This window comes from Tachyglossus aculeatus, chromosome 9, assembly GCF_015852505.1.
Source record: "Tachyglossus aculeatus isolate mTacAcu1 chromosome 9, mTacAcu1.pri, whole genome shotgun sequence".
Taxonomy (NCBI): domain Eukaryota; kingdom Metazoa; phylum Chordata; class Mammalia; order Monotremata; family Tachyglossidae; genus Tachyglossus; species Tachyglossus aculeatus.
The window spans coordinates 46,002,016-46,013,850 of NC_052074.1; the positions used below are offsets into that span (position 1 = coordinate 46,002,016).

Consider the following 11,835-nt stretch of genomic DNA (forward strand, 5'->3'; position numbering starts at 1 on the left):
CTGAAGTGTTGGGAGATGGTTTCTATTATTTCTTGGTCCATTAGGGACACTGGCCAATAAGATGCTCCAATCAATCAATCAATCAATCGTATTTATTGAGCGCTTACTGTGTGCAGAGCACTGTAAAATGTTGGGATTGAAAATTCGAGAGGTGAAAAACAATGAATGGATTGGACCACTGCATTTGAAAGGGACAGCACAGTGCGTCAGTGGTCAGCTATACTCAGTGGGATCAATCTAGACCCTAGATCAGTTTGGCCTTGATTTGGCACTCACCAGGGCAAATTTCTTGGGCTGACCCTTTCAGGGCCAGCTCCTCTTTAGGAATACAACACAACTAAGGACCAAACTCTGGCCCAGAGTCAGTAATAATAGTCCTAAGGACCCTGGCGTTTATTAAGCACTGAACTATATGCCAAGAACTTGGGTAGCTACAAAGGTTTGATATTATCAGTACTTATCCCATGCAGGATACACCTGGCTTAGTGGATAGAACACAGGACTGGAAGTCAGGAAGTCATAAACTCTAATCCCGATTCCGCTACTTGTCTGTGGTGTGACCTTGGGCAAGTCACTTCGCTTCTCTGTGCCTCAGTTATCTGTAAAATGGGGATGAAGAGTGTGAGCCCTAATGTGGGACAGGGAATGTGTCCAACCTGAATAATTTGTATGCACTCCAGCACTTAGCACATTGTGTGGCACATAGTAAGTGCTTGACAAGTTCCATTATTATTATTATTATCTTATCCCATTTTTCAGATGAGGAAACTGAGGCCCAGAAAGGTTACGTGATTTGGCCAGTGCCACAGAGTAGGCCAGTGTCTGTGATTGAAACCTGGGTCTCGTGTCTCCCTGCTCTTTTTACTAGGCCACAGTGTGTGCCCACCGTATAGCACCTTCAGAGGGGTGGGTGATGGCCATGCTCGATGCAGCCTCACCCTCGCCCATCTGGGCAGCAGATTCATTGGCTGGGCCACTCACTGCCTCGTCAGAAAGCATCCGCCTGCGGTTAAAGATCACGTTTGTTTTTCCTCAGTGGGTTTGATGGGCCGAGAACCGCGCTGAGTCTGCCAGGCACCCTGATATCTGGATAGCGTTAAAGATAAGTGTCAGAGAGCGACATCACAGAGGCCAATATCCCTTTGGTCTTGTGTCCCAAAGGCACCTGCTCGTTCTCTGCATCTCCCTTAACTGAATCCTTAACTGGCTTTTAACAGACCCCCCCAAGCCTGCTGCACCTTAATCCCAACAAAATTCATTCTTTAAGCGCAACCACGGCAAGAAGCTGAAGCCTCATTAGTCACCGCTACAGTGATACATGCCTAGCAGCGTTACTGCTGGGCTAAGCATTCCCAGCCCGAACCGTTTCCTCCCACACAATCAGGATCTAATATTCTTCCCCAACTAAGTTGTTGCCCACGGTGCGGAAAACTGACAGAAAGAACTCGCACAAGTTTTCCCTCCTTCCTGTCAATCCAGAAACGGCTTCTGCAGCACAGGGTGCCTGCTGACTGTAATGTTGTTTCTGTAGGTGGCTCAACACCTCTCCACCACATATGGCGACAAAGCCTTCGAGGTGGCCAAGATCGCAAGTGTAACTGGAAAGAGGTGGCCCATCGTGGGAGTTCGTCTCGTGTCTGAATTTCCCTACATCGAAGCCGAGGTAGGAGATGGGGGCTCCATCTGGGAGAGGTCTCTGATGGTCCTTTGGGCAGTGGGATTTGTCAGCCACCATGGGTCTGTGGTTCTTGCCTGGTCTGAATTCAAACAGCAGTGGGTTGGAGTTTGGTTTCTAGGTCTCTTCTGGAGATATCCACCCATTTGTTTCCTTCCCCCACTGCCTCTTTCAGGCAAAGCATGGTTTAAGCATGCTCCTTACAGCTCCCTCTGGGAGGTTTTCAGGATCAAAGAGATCGAGTTCTGGGGATCCTTCAGACTTGTCCGAACAAAGATGCTCTGTAAAGACTGAAGTGTGAGAGATGCAAGCTCTAGAAGTGGATTCTCCAGAAAAGACCTTTTCCCCCTCTTGGTAGGTGGTGGTGCGGGGAATCCTGAGTTGCTGCTAGTAGTCAGGCGACCAGGGAGTTTGAAGTCTGCCTTGACCTTTTACCAGGTCCCGAGGAGAGCTGGACTTAGAGCTGTCTATCCTTAAAACGCTGCAGGTCAAGTATGGGTTGAAGGAGTATGCGTGCACTGCCGTGGACATGATTTCCCGCCGCACCCGACTTGCCTTTTTGAACGTCCAGGCCGCCGAAGAGGCCCTGCCCAGGATTGTGGAGATAATGGGGAAAGAACTGAATTGGAGCGAACAGAGGAAAAAGGTACAGAGTGCGCTTGGTTCCCCACTCCTGCCTTCCTGCAAGAAACCCTTCCGCCAACAAATGCCAACCCACACCCCTACCTGCCTTGCTGAGAGGGTTGGGGGCCCTGGGGAGCATTCCTGCATCTCTGCTCATCTTGTAGACAATGAGCCCGTTGTGGGCAGGGATTGTCTCTGTTTGTTCTTGTATTGTACTTTTCAAGCGCTTAGTACAGTGCTCTGCCCACAGTAAGAGCTCAATAAATATGACGAATGAATGAATGCTTATGACGGGAAGATCTAGGAGGGGAAAGCACTGCCAGTGATAAACGTCAAAGATGATTCATTCATTCATCCAGTCATATTTATTGAGCACTTACTGTGTGCAGAGCACTGTACTAAGCGCTTGGAAAGTACACTACAGCAATAGAGACAGTCCCTGCCCACAGCAGGCTTACAGTCTAGATGGGGGAGACAGACATCAAAACTAGTAAACAGCTATCAGTATAAATAAATAGACTCATAGATAGAGACATAAGTACTGTGGGATGGGGTTGGAGGGAGAGCAAAGGGAATGAGTCAAGGTGACGCAGAAGAGAGGGGGAGCTGAGGAACAGGGGGCTTAGTCTGGGAAGGAAGGCCTCTTGGAGGACCCAGCTTGCCTTTCAGTCTCCCGGCCACCTCCCATCCCCACTGGGGGTGCTTGCTTGGATAATGCCAGGCAAGATGTGATGCTCCACCTCAACACCTGAGCATCAAGCCTCCTTCCCTGAGTTCAGAGCGCTCCTTGGGAGCCTCATTTGAGGCTGGGCCTCTGTCACCCCAAGTCCTATGGGAGGCAGGTTGGCCATTTAAAAGAGGTGTGCCTTGAAGTTGCCAGGATTAAGTCCTTGGGCAGCACCGCATATGAACTGTGTCATGGTTCAGACCTCCTTGTGCTGCAGATGTACACTTTTAGTCCCCTCTGTTTGGGTTTGGTTATCATAAGGAAGTATTTCTTCCACTCATACATAACAATCAAGCAGTGGTGTTTATTGAGTGCTTACTGTATGCAGAGCACTGTACCACATTTGGGAAAATACAATATAACAGAGGTGGTAGACGACCCATTCCCTCCCCACAATGAGCTGACAGTCTAAGTACGTATTTGGTTATTTTTCAGCCAGTGCATCCTGATATATTGGTGCTACTGTCGGCTCTATCCTTGTTCTTCCTTTTGTATCCTCTGCCATAAATCATTTATGTCTTCCTGTCTCCCCCTTTAGATTGTAAATCCCTTGAGGGTAGGGACTGTGTCCTCTTCTCGTGGTGGATGCTCTCAAGTGCTGCTTAGGGCAGTACAATGCTCTGCACACAGTAGGCCCTCGACAGATATCACCGGTGGTGGCAACAATGTCACAATGTTTGGGATGAGAGTGGTTTGTCTTGGATAAACTTGGTCACTTTCAATCAATTTTTGGACCCATCAGTTGTGGGGGCAGAGAAAGGTGGAATGAGAAGGAAGTGGGAAACCAGAGGAGAACTTAAAAATATGCTGCATTCTCCTAGAATGCAGGGTTTAGCCTACCTTCTTACAATACAGGGCGTGTGCCTTACTGTTACTTCTGTTTCCGTATCATGTCCTTTCCAGCTAGATTCGCGATGCCGGAAGGGCATTCCTCAGCATTGGGGTAGCCAACATGTGTAGTGAAAATGCAAGTTGTGGAAGAACAGAGTTTATGTACGACGTTTTTTTTTTTTACCCCAACAACTTAAGGCCTTGTTATTTAATCTAAATTGCAGGAAGAACTCGAAAAAGCTAAGATGTTTCTGTATTACGAGATGGGCTACAAATCCAAATCAGAACAACTGACCGACCGCTCAGAGATCAGCCTCCTGCCCTCAGATATTGACAGGTAAATCCAAACCTGTAGGCTTGCTTCTTTCTGAAACTGAGGTTTTTTTTTGATGCTTGAGGGCAGGTTTTTTATTTTCCCAAATTGTCTTTCCAGGTACAAGAAGAGATTTCACATGTTCGACAAAGACAAAAAGGGCTTTATTACCATTGTTGATGTTCAGCGTGTGTTAGAGGTAAGACTTCTTTGGATCTGTGAATTCTCAGTAAGAGTGAACTGTTGGATGGGATCAGGACCAAATGGATCCTGTTTATGGGCCTGTGTTTTTCTTTCATGTAGAGCATCAGCATTCAGATGGATGAAAACACACTTCATGAAATTCTAAATGAAGTGGATCTGAACAAAAACGGACAGGTGGAACTCAATGAGTTTTTGCAGGTGAGGTCTCTTTTCAGTCTTACGAACGGAGGTAGGAAAATTGAGTGTGCTTGTCAGTGGATGCTGAGAACATCAGATCCCTGAATTATCAGGGGTACTCAACCTGAGAAACCAGCTTACCCCCTAGATGGTAGTTAAAGCGTGTAAAAGGCAGGTTTGAACCATCCATATGTTACAGAGCAGGCCCTATGGGAAATGGGGTTGCTTTTCCTTTGAATATTTGGAATACATTGAAAGGATTTGGGGATAAATCCCTGGTTCAAGATCCCTGTTGAAGTAGGGCAGTAAACCTCTTCACCGGTGATAACGCTGACATATCCCTTAGCTATGGGAAGTTCATTTGAATTAGGTGGCAAACAAAAAATAAACAAGTTTTCTAGATGCAGTGTTTTATCTTTCAACTAAAATTTTGAAAAGCCAAGGGAAGGCAAGGAAACTCTCATCTGTGTAGGTAGCTAGCCTTTTGAAAGTAAAGGTTCAAATGTTCTAATTCCTCAATTCTGACTCCCGTTTTTGAAGGGGAAGGGGCATCCTCCTCCACTGTTGAACATCTGGTTTCTTCCCTCCCCACTCATTTCAGAACTAAATTTTCTTTGTCCCTCTGTGGAAGTGGCCCCAAGATCACTCGTTTATATGGGATGTCTCAAGGGAAGACCGTAAAATGAAGTAAAAGACGGGTGATGATAATATATATCTGTCCATTTGATTGTGCTCTTAGGAAGTGTTTATTTGTTCCTGGTCAGCCAGATTTGTTTTTGTTGAGTCTTTCTTGGGTGTGTATTTCACATGACTGCCAGGTCTTTCCTGCTCCCTGGCACTGATGAATGTGGAGCAGGAGATAAATTAATGCTGGGGATTTTGGTCAATGTCAGCCCTTTCTTCACTGTGTCAAGTTAAACAAACAAGATCAAAGCAGAGGAAATGGTAATTGTCTCTCTCTCGAGATGAGCTGTAGATAAGAGCATTGTTGAATCTAAATGCAGAAAATTTTCAGAGGTTGTGTCCAGCATTACAAAAAAGTGTTTATTCTCATGCACCGGGGTACTTTACCCATTTGTCTAAACAGCGCAGACTTACAGAAATTGATGGTTCAAAATCATTTTCAGGGACTGAAAATATTGTGGCACATCCTGGATGATTTTTAACAGTGTTACCTGGAAAGAAATATCTTAAGGCCTTCCTCTTGCCAATTGAGTTCTGAAAAAAAGGGCATTCAGTAGAGAAAACAGGAACTACTGCAAATAGAAAATTACCCAAAGTGTACAGTTCTCTAAATTTGTAGAGGTTTTTTCTTTCCAGGTATTTTGAATTTATAGCTATAGTAAAATGGTTTCTGGGCCTTGAAAAATATGGGAACTGAGACCCATAAGAATGATCATATTTTCCTCAGATTAGTCTTAAGTTTAGACAAGATACTACTAAAAGAGAGCCTGACATACTTTTCATTAGCTGTGGGTTAATGGTTAATTTTATCATCTCTCCCAAGGGCTTAGTGAAGTGCTGTGTACATAGTAGGGGCCCAATAAATACTTTTGATTTCTAGGCTATAGAGTCTCCCTTTGATTCAACATTTAAGTAATAAACTGATTTAGTTTATTTTTAAATCTTCAGCTGCCAACATAAAACAGTAAGATTTGCTTTACCAAATGGTCAATTCTAGTAATGTTAGACTGCTAGAAAATGAAGTTTGTTGGGTACTTCATTACTTTGATCAGAAAATTCTCTATGATTTGTATGTAATAATTATGGTACTTGTTAAGCGCTTACTACGTGCCAAGCACTGTTCAAACCCCTGGGGTAGACACAAGTTAATCAAGTTGGACACAGTCCCTGTCCCACGTGGGGCTCACAGTCTTATCCCCGTTTTACAGATGAGATAACTGAGGCACAGAGAAGTTACGTGATTTGTTCAAGGTCACACAGCAGACATGTGACAGAGCAGGGATTAGGATCCAGGGCCTTCTGTCTCCCAGGGCAGTGCTGAATCCACTAAGCCTTGGTGCTGAGAGAGAGAGTGAGGAGGATAGTGGATGATGTAAAGATAAATTTTCCCCCCCCCACCTAATTTTTGATGTTGACTTACTTTATAATGACCTCTGTGGCCTTATGACCATTCGCCTCTGGTTTTCGTTCCTAGAAGTTGTCAGTGTACCCATAAGGGCTGAAAAATTGAGCCAAAAATGTTTAAAGTGAAGATGTTGATGGACCCTGACTATTTTGCTTTGTCTGGTTCATGGCCAGAGCTATTCAATGAGGCAGGGAAGAGGGTAGGAGGAGTTGGAGTGGAGATGGAATAGAAGAGTCAAAATGACCGAGCCATAAGAGGAAAATCACAGCCACTTGGGATGGCCATGTATTTTCCACATGAAAAAACACCTCTTGCCAGCCGACTGCATGCAATTTGAAGACTAATTTTGATTTTAATCCATCAGATAAAAGAGAATTAACTAAAATCTGAGCTTGGAGTGCATTCATTCTTCCAGGTAGATCTTTGGGGCCAGTTTCGAGGACCTACATATGAACCACTTTCAAAAGTCTGTAAAGAATTTGATTTAGAGGAATCAAAAGAGTCAAGTGTAGTCTCACCTCACGAAAGCGGGTAAACGGAATGATGATTGCAGAGAGAGTTCCTGGTTTCTCAGGGTGTGTGAGAATTACCGGCTTTCAATTTGACTTCCTCCCAGGACCTCAGTGTGCTGACAGCATTCAGGCTGCTTTTTCGGTGTGCTTCTGGTGCTGGAGGAATTGTCTTTGCAAATAGTGAGATGCTTGCCACCCACCAAAGCACCCCAAATGGAAGCATTCTTTGGTTCCCTGATAAAGTCTTCGATGCAGCGCTTCACTATGTCAGACCACTATAGTATTGGTCCCTGTTAAAATGCTGGAGAGGGAGTGCAAATCATCATCATCATCATCAATCGTATTTATTGAGCGCTTACTATGTGCAGAACACTGTACTAAGCGCTTGGGAAGTACAAATTGGCAACATATAGAGACAGTCCCTACCCAACAGTGGGCTCACAGTCTAAAATGCAGTCTGAGTATGCCCTGAGAATGTTTTCTGCTGTTTTTTTAGCTGATGAGTGCTATCCAGAAAGGAATGGTGTCTGGAAGCCGGCTGGCTATGCTGATGAAAACCGCAGAAGAAAACCTGGGCCCTCGGGTCCCCATTCCGGTGGACCGGAGCTGTGGAGGAGTGTGAATTGGAGCAGCTTGAAGACAAAATCCCAATGCACACAAACCTGACTATCACTCAACAACCAGACCATCCTGCTCCTGAAATTGGTGGATGTTGGTAGCTGCCATCTCTATGCAGGGAAACATTCCAAAACTTCAGGTGTCTGTGCTGATTCTCTTGATTTATCTGCCAGTCAGACTAATTTTATAAAAAGTGCATTTTACCCTTTCTTTATTAATTCTCTCCTGAGCGGGTATCGATGGTGGGCTTCATTTGGGTGGCTTGGTGGATTGGTTGTGCTTTCTCCATTGTGGAGGCAGAAATGTGTTGGCAAAAATTGAAGAAGGAGCCTGAGAGTGAGTGCTGACACATGCACAGCCCTGGTCAACTTTTAGATCCCCTTTCCTCTTTAAAGAGCTCCCCTCCCTGCTCCATTTTGGGACATGTGTCGCCCCATTTTGGGTCAAAAGCTGGCCAGCCCAAAACAGAGAGAGAACAAATTTCAGTAGCAAGTTGCTGAGAAAGGCAGAAAATTTCCAGAATTGCAGGTAGAAGGAAGAATATCACTGGCATGTCCTGAGCCTTCAGATATGGTTTGTTTTTACAGATTTGTTTCTTTTGGGGAAGCCAGTTCGGACCCCCGCCTTCCTTAAAAGGCACATCGAGCTAGGCTCCAGGAGGAACTGCACATTTCCATCTCATTGGAATAGGGCTACAGCTACGGGAGGGAGGATTTCTCTATAAAAGCACAATTTTCCACCCTTTACGTTTGTGAAAAAGTCTGTTTTGGTATCGCCAAACATTTGTCTGGTTGCCACATGTTGCACTCTTAGCACTTCCTAGAGAAATGGTAATTGTGGGTAAACAAGTTTTAAATTTTTTCTACAGTCTAGGTAATTTACAAAAAGGCACAAGTTTGCAGTAACAAAGGGCACTTCATTGGCTTAAATTGTTGTCGTCCCTCTGCTGTATCACAAGCTTGCTTAGGCTGCTTTAAGCATGCAGCATGAAGGCTGTTGCTAAGTTAGATATTTTTGCTGCACCATTGAACCAGTTTTACTTCCAGCCACTTTGCTCTTTCCCTTTGTGAGATGAGCAGCCCGATTTCTGATGATCAAGTCTTTTGGTGTAAGGAAGTAGAGCACTTACAGGTTTCTAGGCTGTTATTTACTCCCCAAACCTTCCTCAGTTGCACGGCACCAGTAACATCCCAAAGATGCTTTCTAGCGTGGCAGTAAAGGACTCACATTATGCCAGCGTTAAAATGTCGTTCTCCTGTATGTCCATTTCAGCTAATAATCCTTTTATCTTGTGCTTAAGATCTAGGAGAAATGGTCAGATGTAGGAAGCTGGCTATTGTTTGGTTACAGCTGCAGAAAGTCCAGATCTTCTCCAGCCAGGCCACAGATGCTAAAAATGGCATTTATCTTACTCCTGGGGGCTCATGAAGAGCAACTCAGTGTTTCCCTACTGCTACAAGAGATTTCTCCAATTGCTTTCTCAGAAAAGCCTGCTTTCTCAAAACATCCCAGATAAAAACATGCGACGTGTCTTATTCTCGCTCCCTCTCGGTCATGTTAGATCAAGATAGAGCCGACTTGTATCTCCCTGCATCTATAACAGGCGGGGACCGGCCTGGTCTCTCTTGCTCAGGGGCTCTGAGGTTCCTGAGCTGCATTTGTGTCTGTGAGTATGGCCCCAAGCCCCCGCGGAGCAAACCAGCGCTGTTCCTGCCCCACCTGCTTGCTCCGAAAATCCACACACACTGGAGGCAAAAAGGCAGTTTTTGCTTGGGAAAAATCAGCAGGAGCCTCAGAAACTCAATTTTTCCTTTTTATAAAAGTCTGCTTTGGGATGTGTCCGGAGAAGGAATTGGTTGGTTACACCATCCAAGTAGGTAACTACTTGGAGGTCACGGTCCTAGCAGAGAAAAAAACCCCTAACCTTTACACAACCAAGCCTGCCGTTCTGTCCTTCCCTTTTCACGGAATGCAGTTGGAGTGGACGGTGCAGGCTGTTGTCGGCAAATAAGCGCCTGCTTCCTCACTAAAATTGACTTTTGATTCTGACTTTCCTTAGAGTGAGCGACTCGCATGCTGCCTACTTTTTGTTCAGTGGCAAAAATCGCATTCTGACCTCAAGTCGGAAAAAGGGAAGAGTAGTTAGGCAGTTGACTTCATTCTCCTGCTTTTCATATATTGCAAAAAAATACTTTGAAGTTCGTCAGCGTGGCTATAAGATCGCATTGTTCGGCACTATTTCAAGTCCTGTATGGGGCAACGGGAAAACCACATCCATATACCAGGAGCCCAAGTGCAGTGTGTCCCTACCTACTGCATGTTTATACATGTGGCACTTTTATGTATTGTGTGAGGTTATTGTTCTAGATTGGACTGTTAAATACTGTGTTTGAGGCTGGGTTGTCATTTTTATAACTGTCTTGGTGTTTTATTGCCATTATTTATTACTTTTGATATACAGAATGAGCTGCATGCATTTATAGAGCAATAAGAGGATGTATTTAATGTGCCTTGTTTTTAACTGAATAAGAACTGAAAGCATGAATCAATAAAACTGATTAAAATGGCCCACTCGTTGGCATTTTGATGTTACTGGCAGTCACAGAAATAACTTGGATTGGTCTTGAAGTTAAATAAAAAAAGAATAAAGTTTGAGATGGTTACTTTTGGAAACTATTTTTAAATGACATTTACATGTACGTTCTTTATGCTCCAAATTTTGCAATTTTAGATCAAAGTGAAATCTTGGCATTAGGCAGATTTAATGTTATGAGATAGTATGAATTATTTGTATTAATTTGTTGCTGCAGCCTTTAGGGCAAGGCGCTCTGTGGACTGCAATTTTTGCCATCCCATTCTAAAATTACACCCAGCCTATTACAGCTGGGTGGATTTTTTTTTTTTTCCAAACACAGCCTTTCAGACTAAGTGTTCCCTCACACACTGATGAATTTTATCATAACTAAAATCAATAGAAATGAATGGGAAAGATTACATAATCCATTTTGATCATCTTACATGTCAAGTTAGTGCAGGGTTGCCAAGAGTTGATAAATGCTCAGACAGAAAAAATGCTATATAGTTTCATTGTCAGTAAATCAGTAAAGCTGTTATCAGTTTTAACACAAATTTTATAATGCCTGTATTATTTTATGGATTTTAATTTATACACATGGGGGGAAGTATTCGGTATTTCTGGGTGTTGAATAGGGACCGGGGGGAGTGGTACATACCTTCACCAATGATTGGAGTTTCCTGAGATGGTTACAGGAAATGAATGCGGATCATTCCCTATCGTCATTTAATTCTGCTTGGGAGGTATCGGAGAATATTTTCTGTAGAACCTAGCCAATAATTTGCCACTTTCACACCTACTAAAATGAAACATTCCTAAGTCTAGGTCCATCCTAAAACTTGCCCAACTTTTAAAAGCGAACGAACCCCAGAATGGGTTATGCTCCGTATTAGGAATGAGCTGATTACACTTGGATACAGATTGAAGAAAATCCCACAAATTTTAACTTGGTGGGGTCACCTCCTAGAGGGAAGACTTCTGCTGCTTATTAGGAAGGGAATTCAACTGAAATATTTTTCACACCAGTTTAGACAGGGCCTCCTTCAGGAGAGTCCAGGTTGTAGAGTGAGAAGCTTCTGAGCCTCGCCACTACGATCACGCTTTCCTGACAGAGAGAAATCATGTTTGCTCTTCGCAAAATCCTGATTTAGACAAATAATCAGGATCAGTGCTCCTCTTCCCTTTAGACCCTGAAATCCATCCCAACTTTTGAGTGAGATGGTTTCAACTCACCCCCTTTCTGTCTGTCTCTGTATCACCCCGCTTAGAGCAGTGCTTGACACATAGTAAGCACTTAACAAATACCATTATTATTATTATTATTATTATTATTATTATTATTATTACTCTCCAACCGAGTCGGGGTTTCGTGAAGTGGAAGCTATGTTTCCTCAGTTCCAGGCCAGCCTAATTCCCATTTGGCCATCCGATCTGTGGAACACGTCTGAAGGTTGGCACACAAGTTTGATGGCTTCCTTCCAGTACTGAGG

General features: G+C 44.0%; 1 protein-coding gene across 3 annotated transcripts in view; it reads left to right on the forward strand.

The window, feature by feature from the left end:
* The window catches only part of GPD2 (glycerol-3-phosphate dehydrogenase 2), a 117,807-nt gene extending 107,364 nt beyond the window's left edge, over positions 1-10,443 (forward strand). For all 3 annotated transcript variants that reach the window (XM_038751001.1, XM_038751003.1, XM_038751002.1), the window contains exons 12-17: positions 1,532-1,663; positions 2,163-2,321; positions 4,082-4,194; positions 4,291-4,369; positions 4,474-4,572; positions 7,649-10,443. In XM_038751001.1, coding sequence (XP_038606929.1) covers positions 1,532-1,663; positions 2,163-2,321; positions 4,082-4,194; positions 4,291-4,369; positions 4,474-4,572; positions 7,649-7,774 — 708 coding nt within the window. In that variant the 3' untranslated portion in view covers positions 7,775-10,443. The remainder of the gene's footprint in view (positions 1-1,531; positions 1,664-2,162; positions 2,322-4,081; positions 4,195-4,290; positions 4,370-4,473; positions 4,573-7,648) is intronic.
* Positions 10,444-11,835: the final 1,392 nt, after the last annotated feature.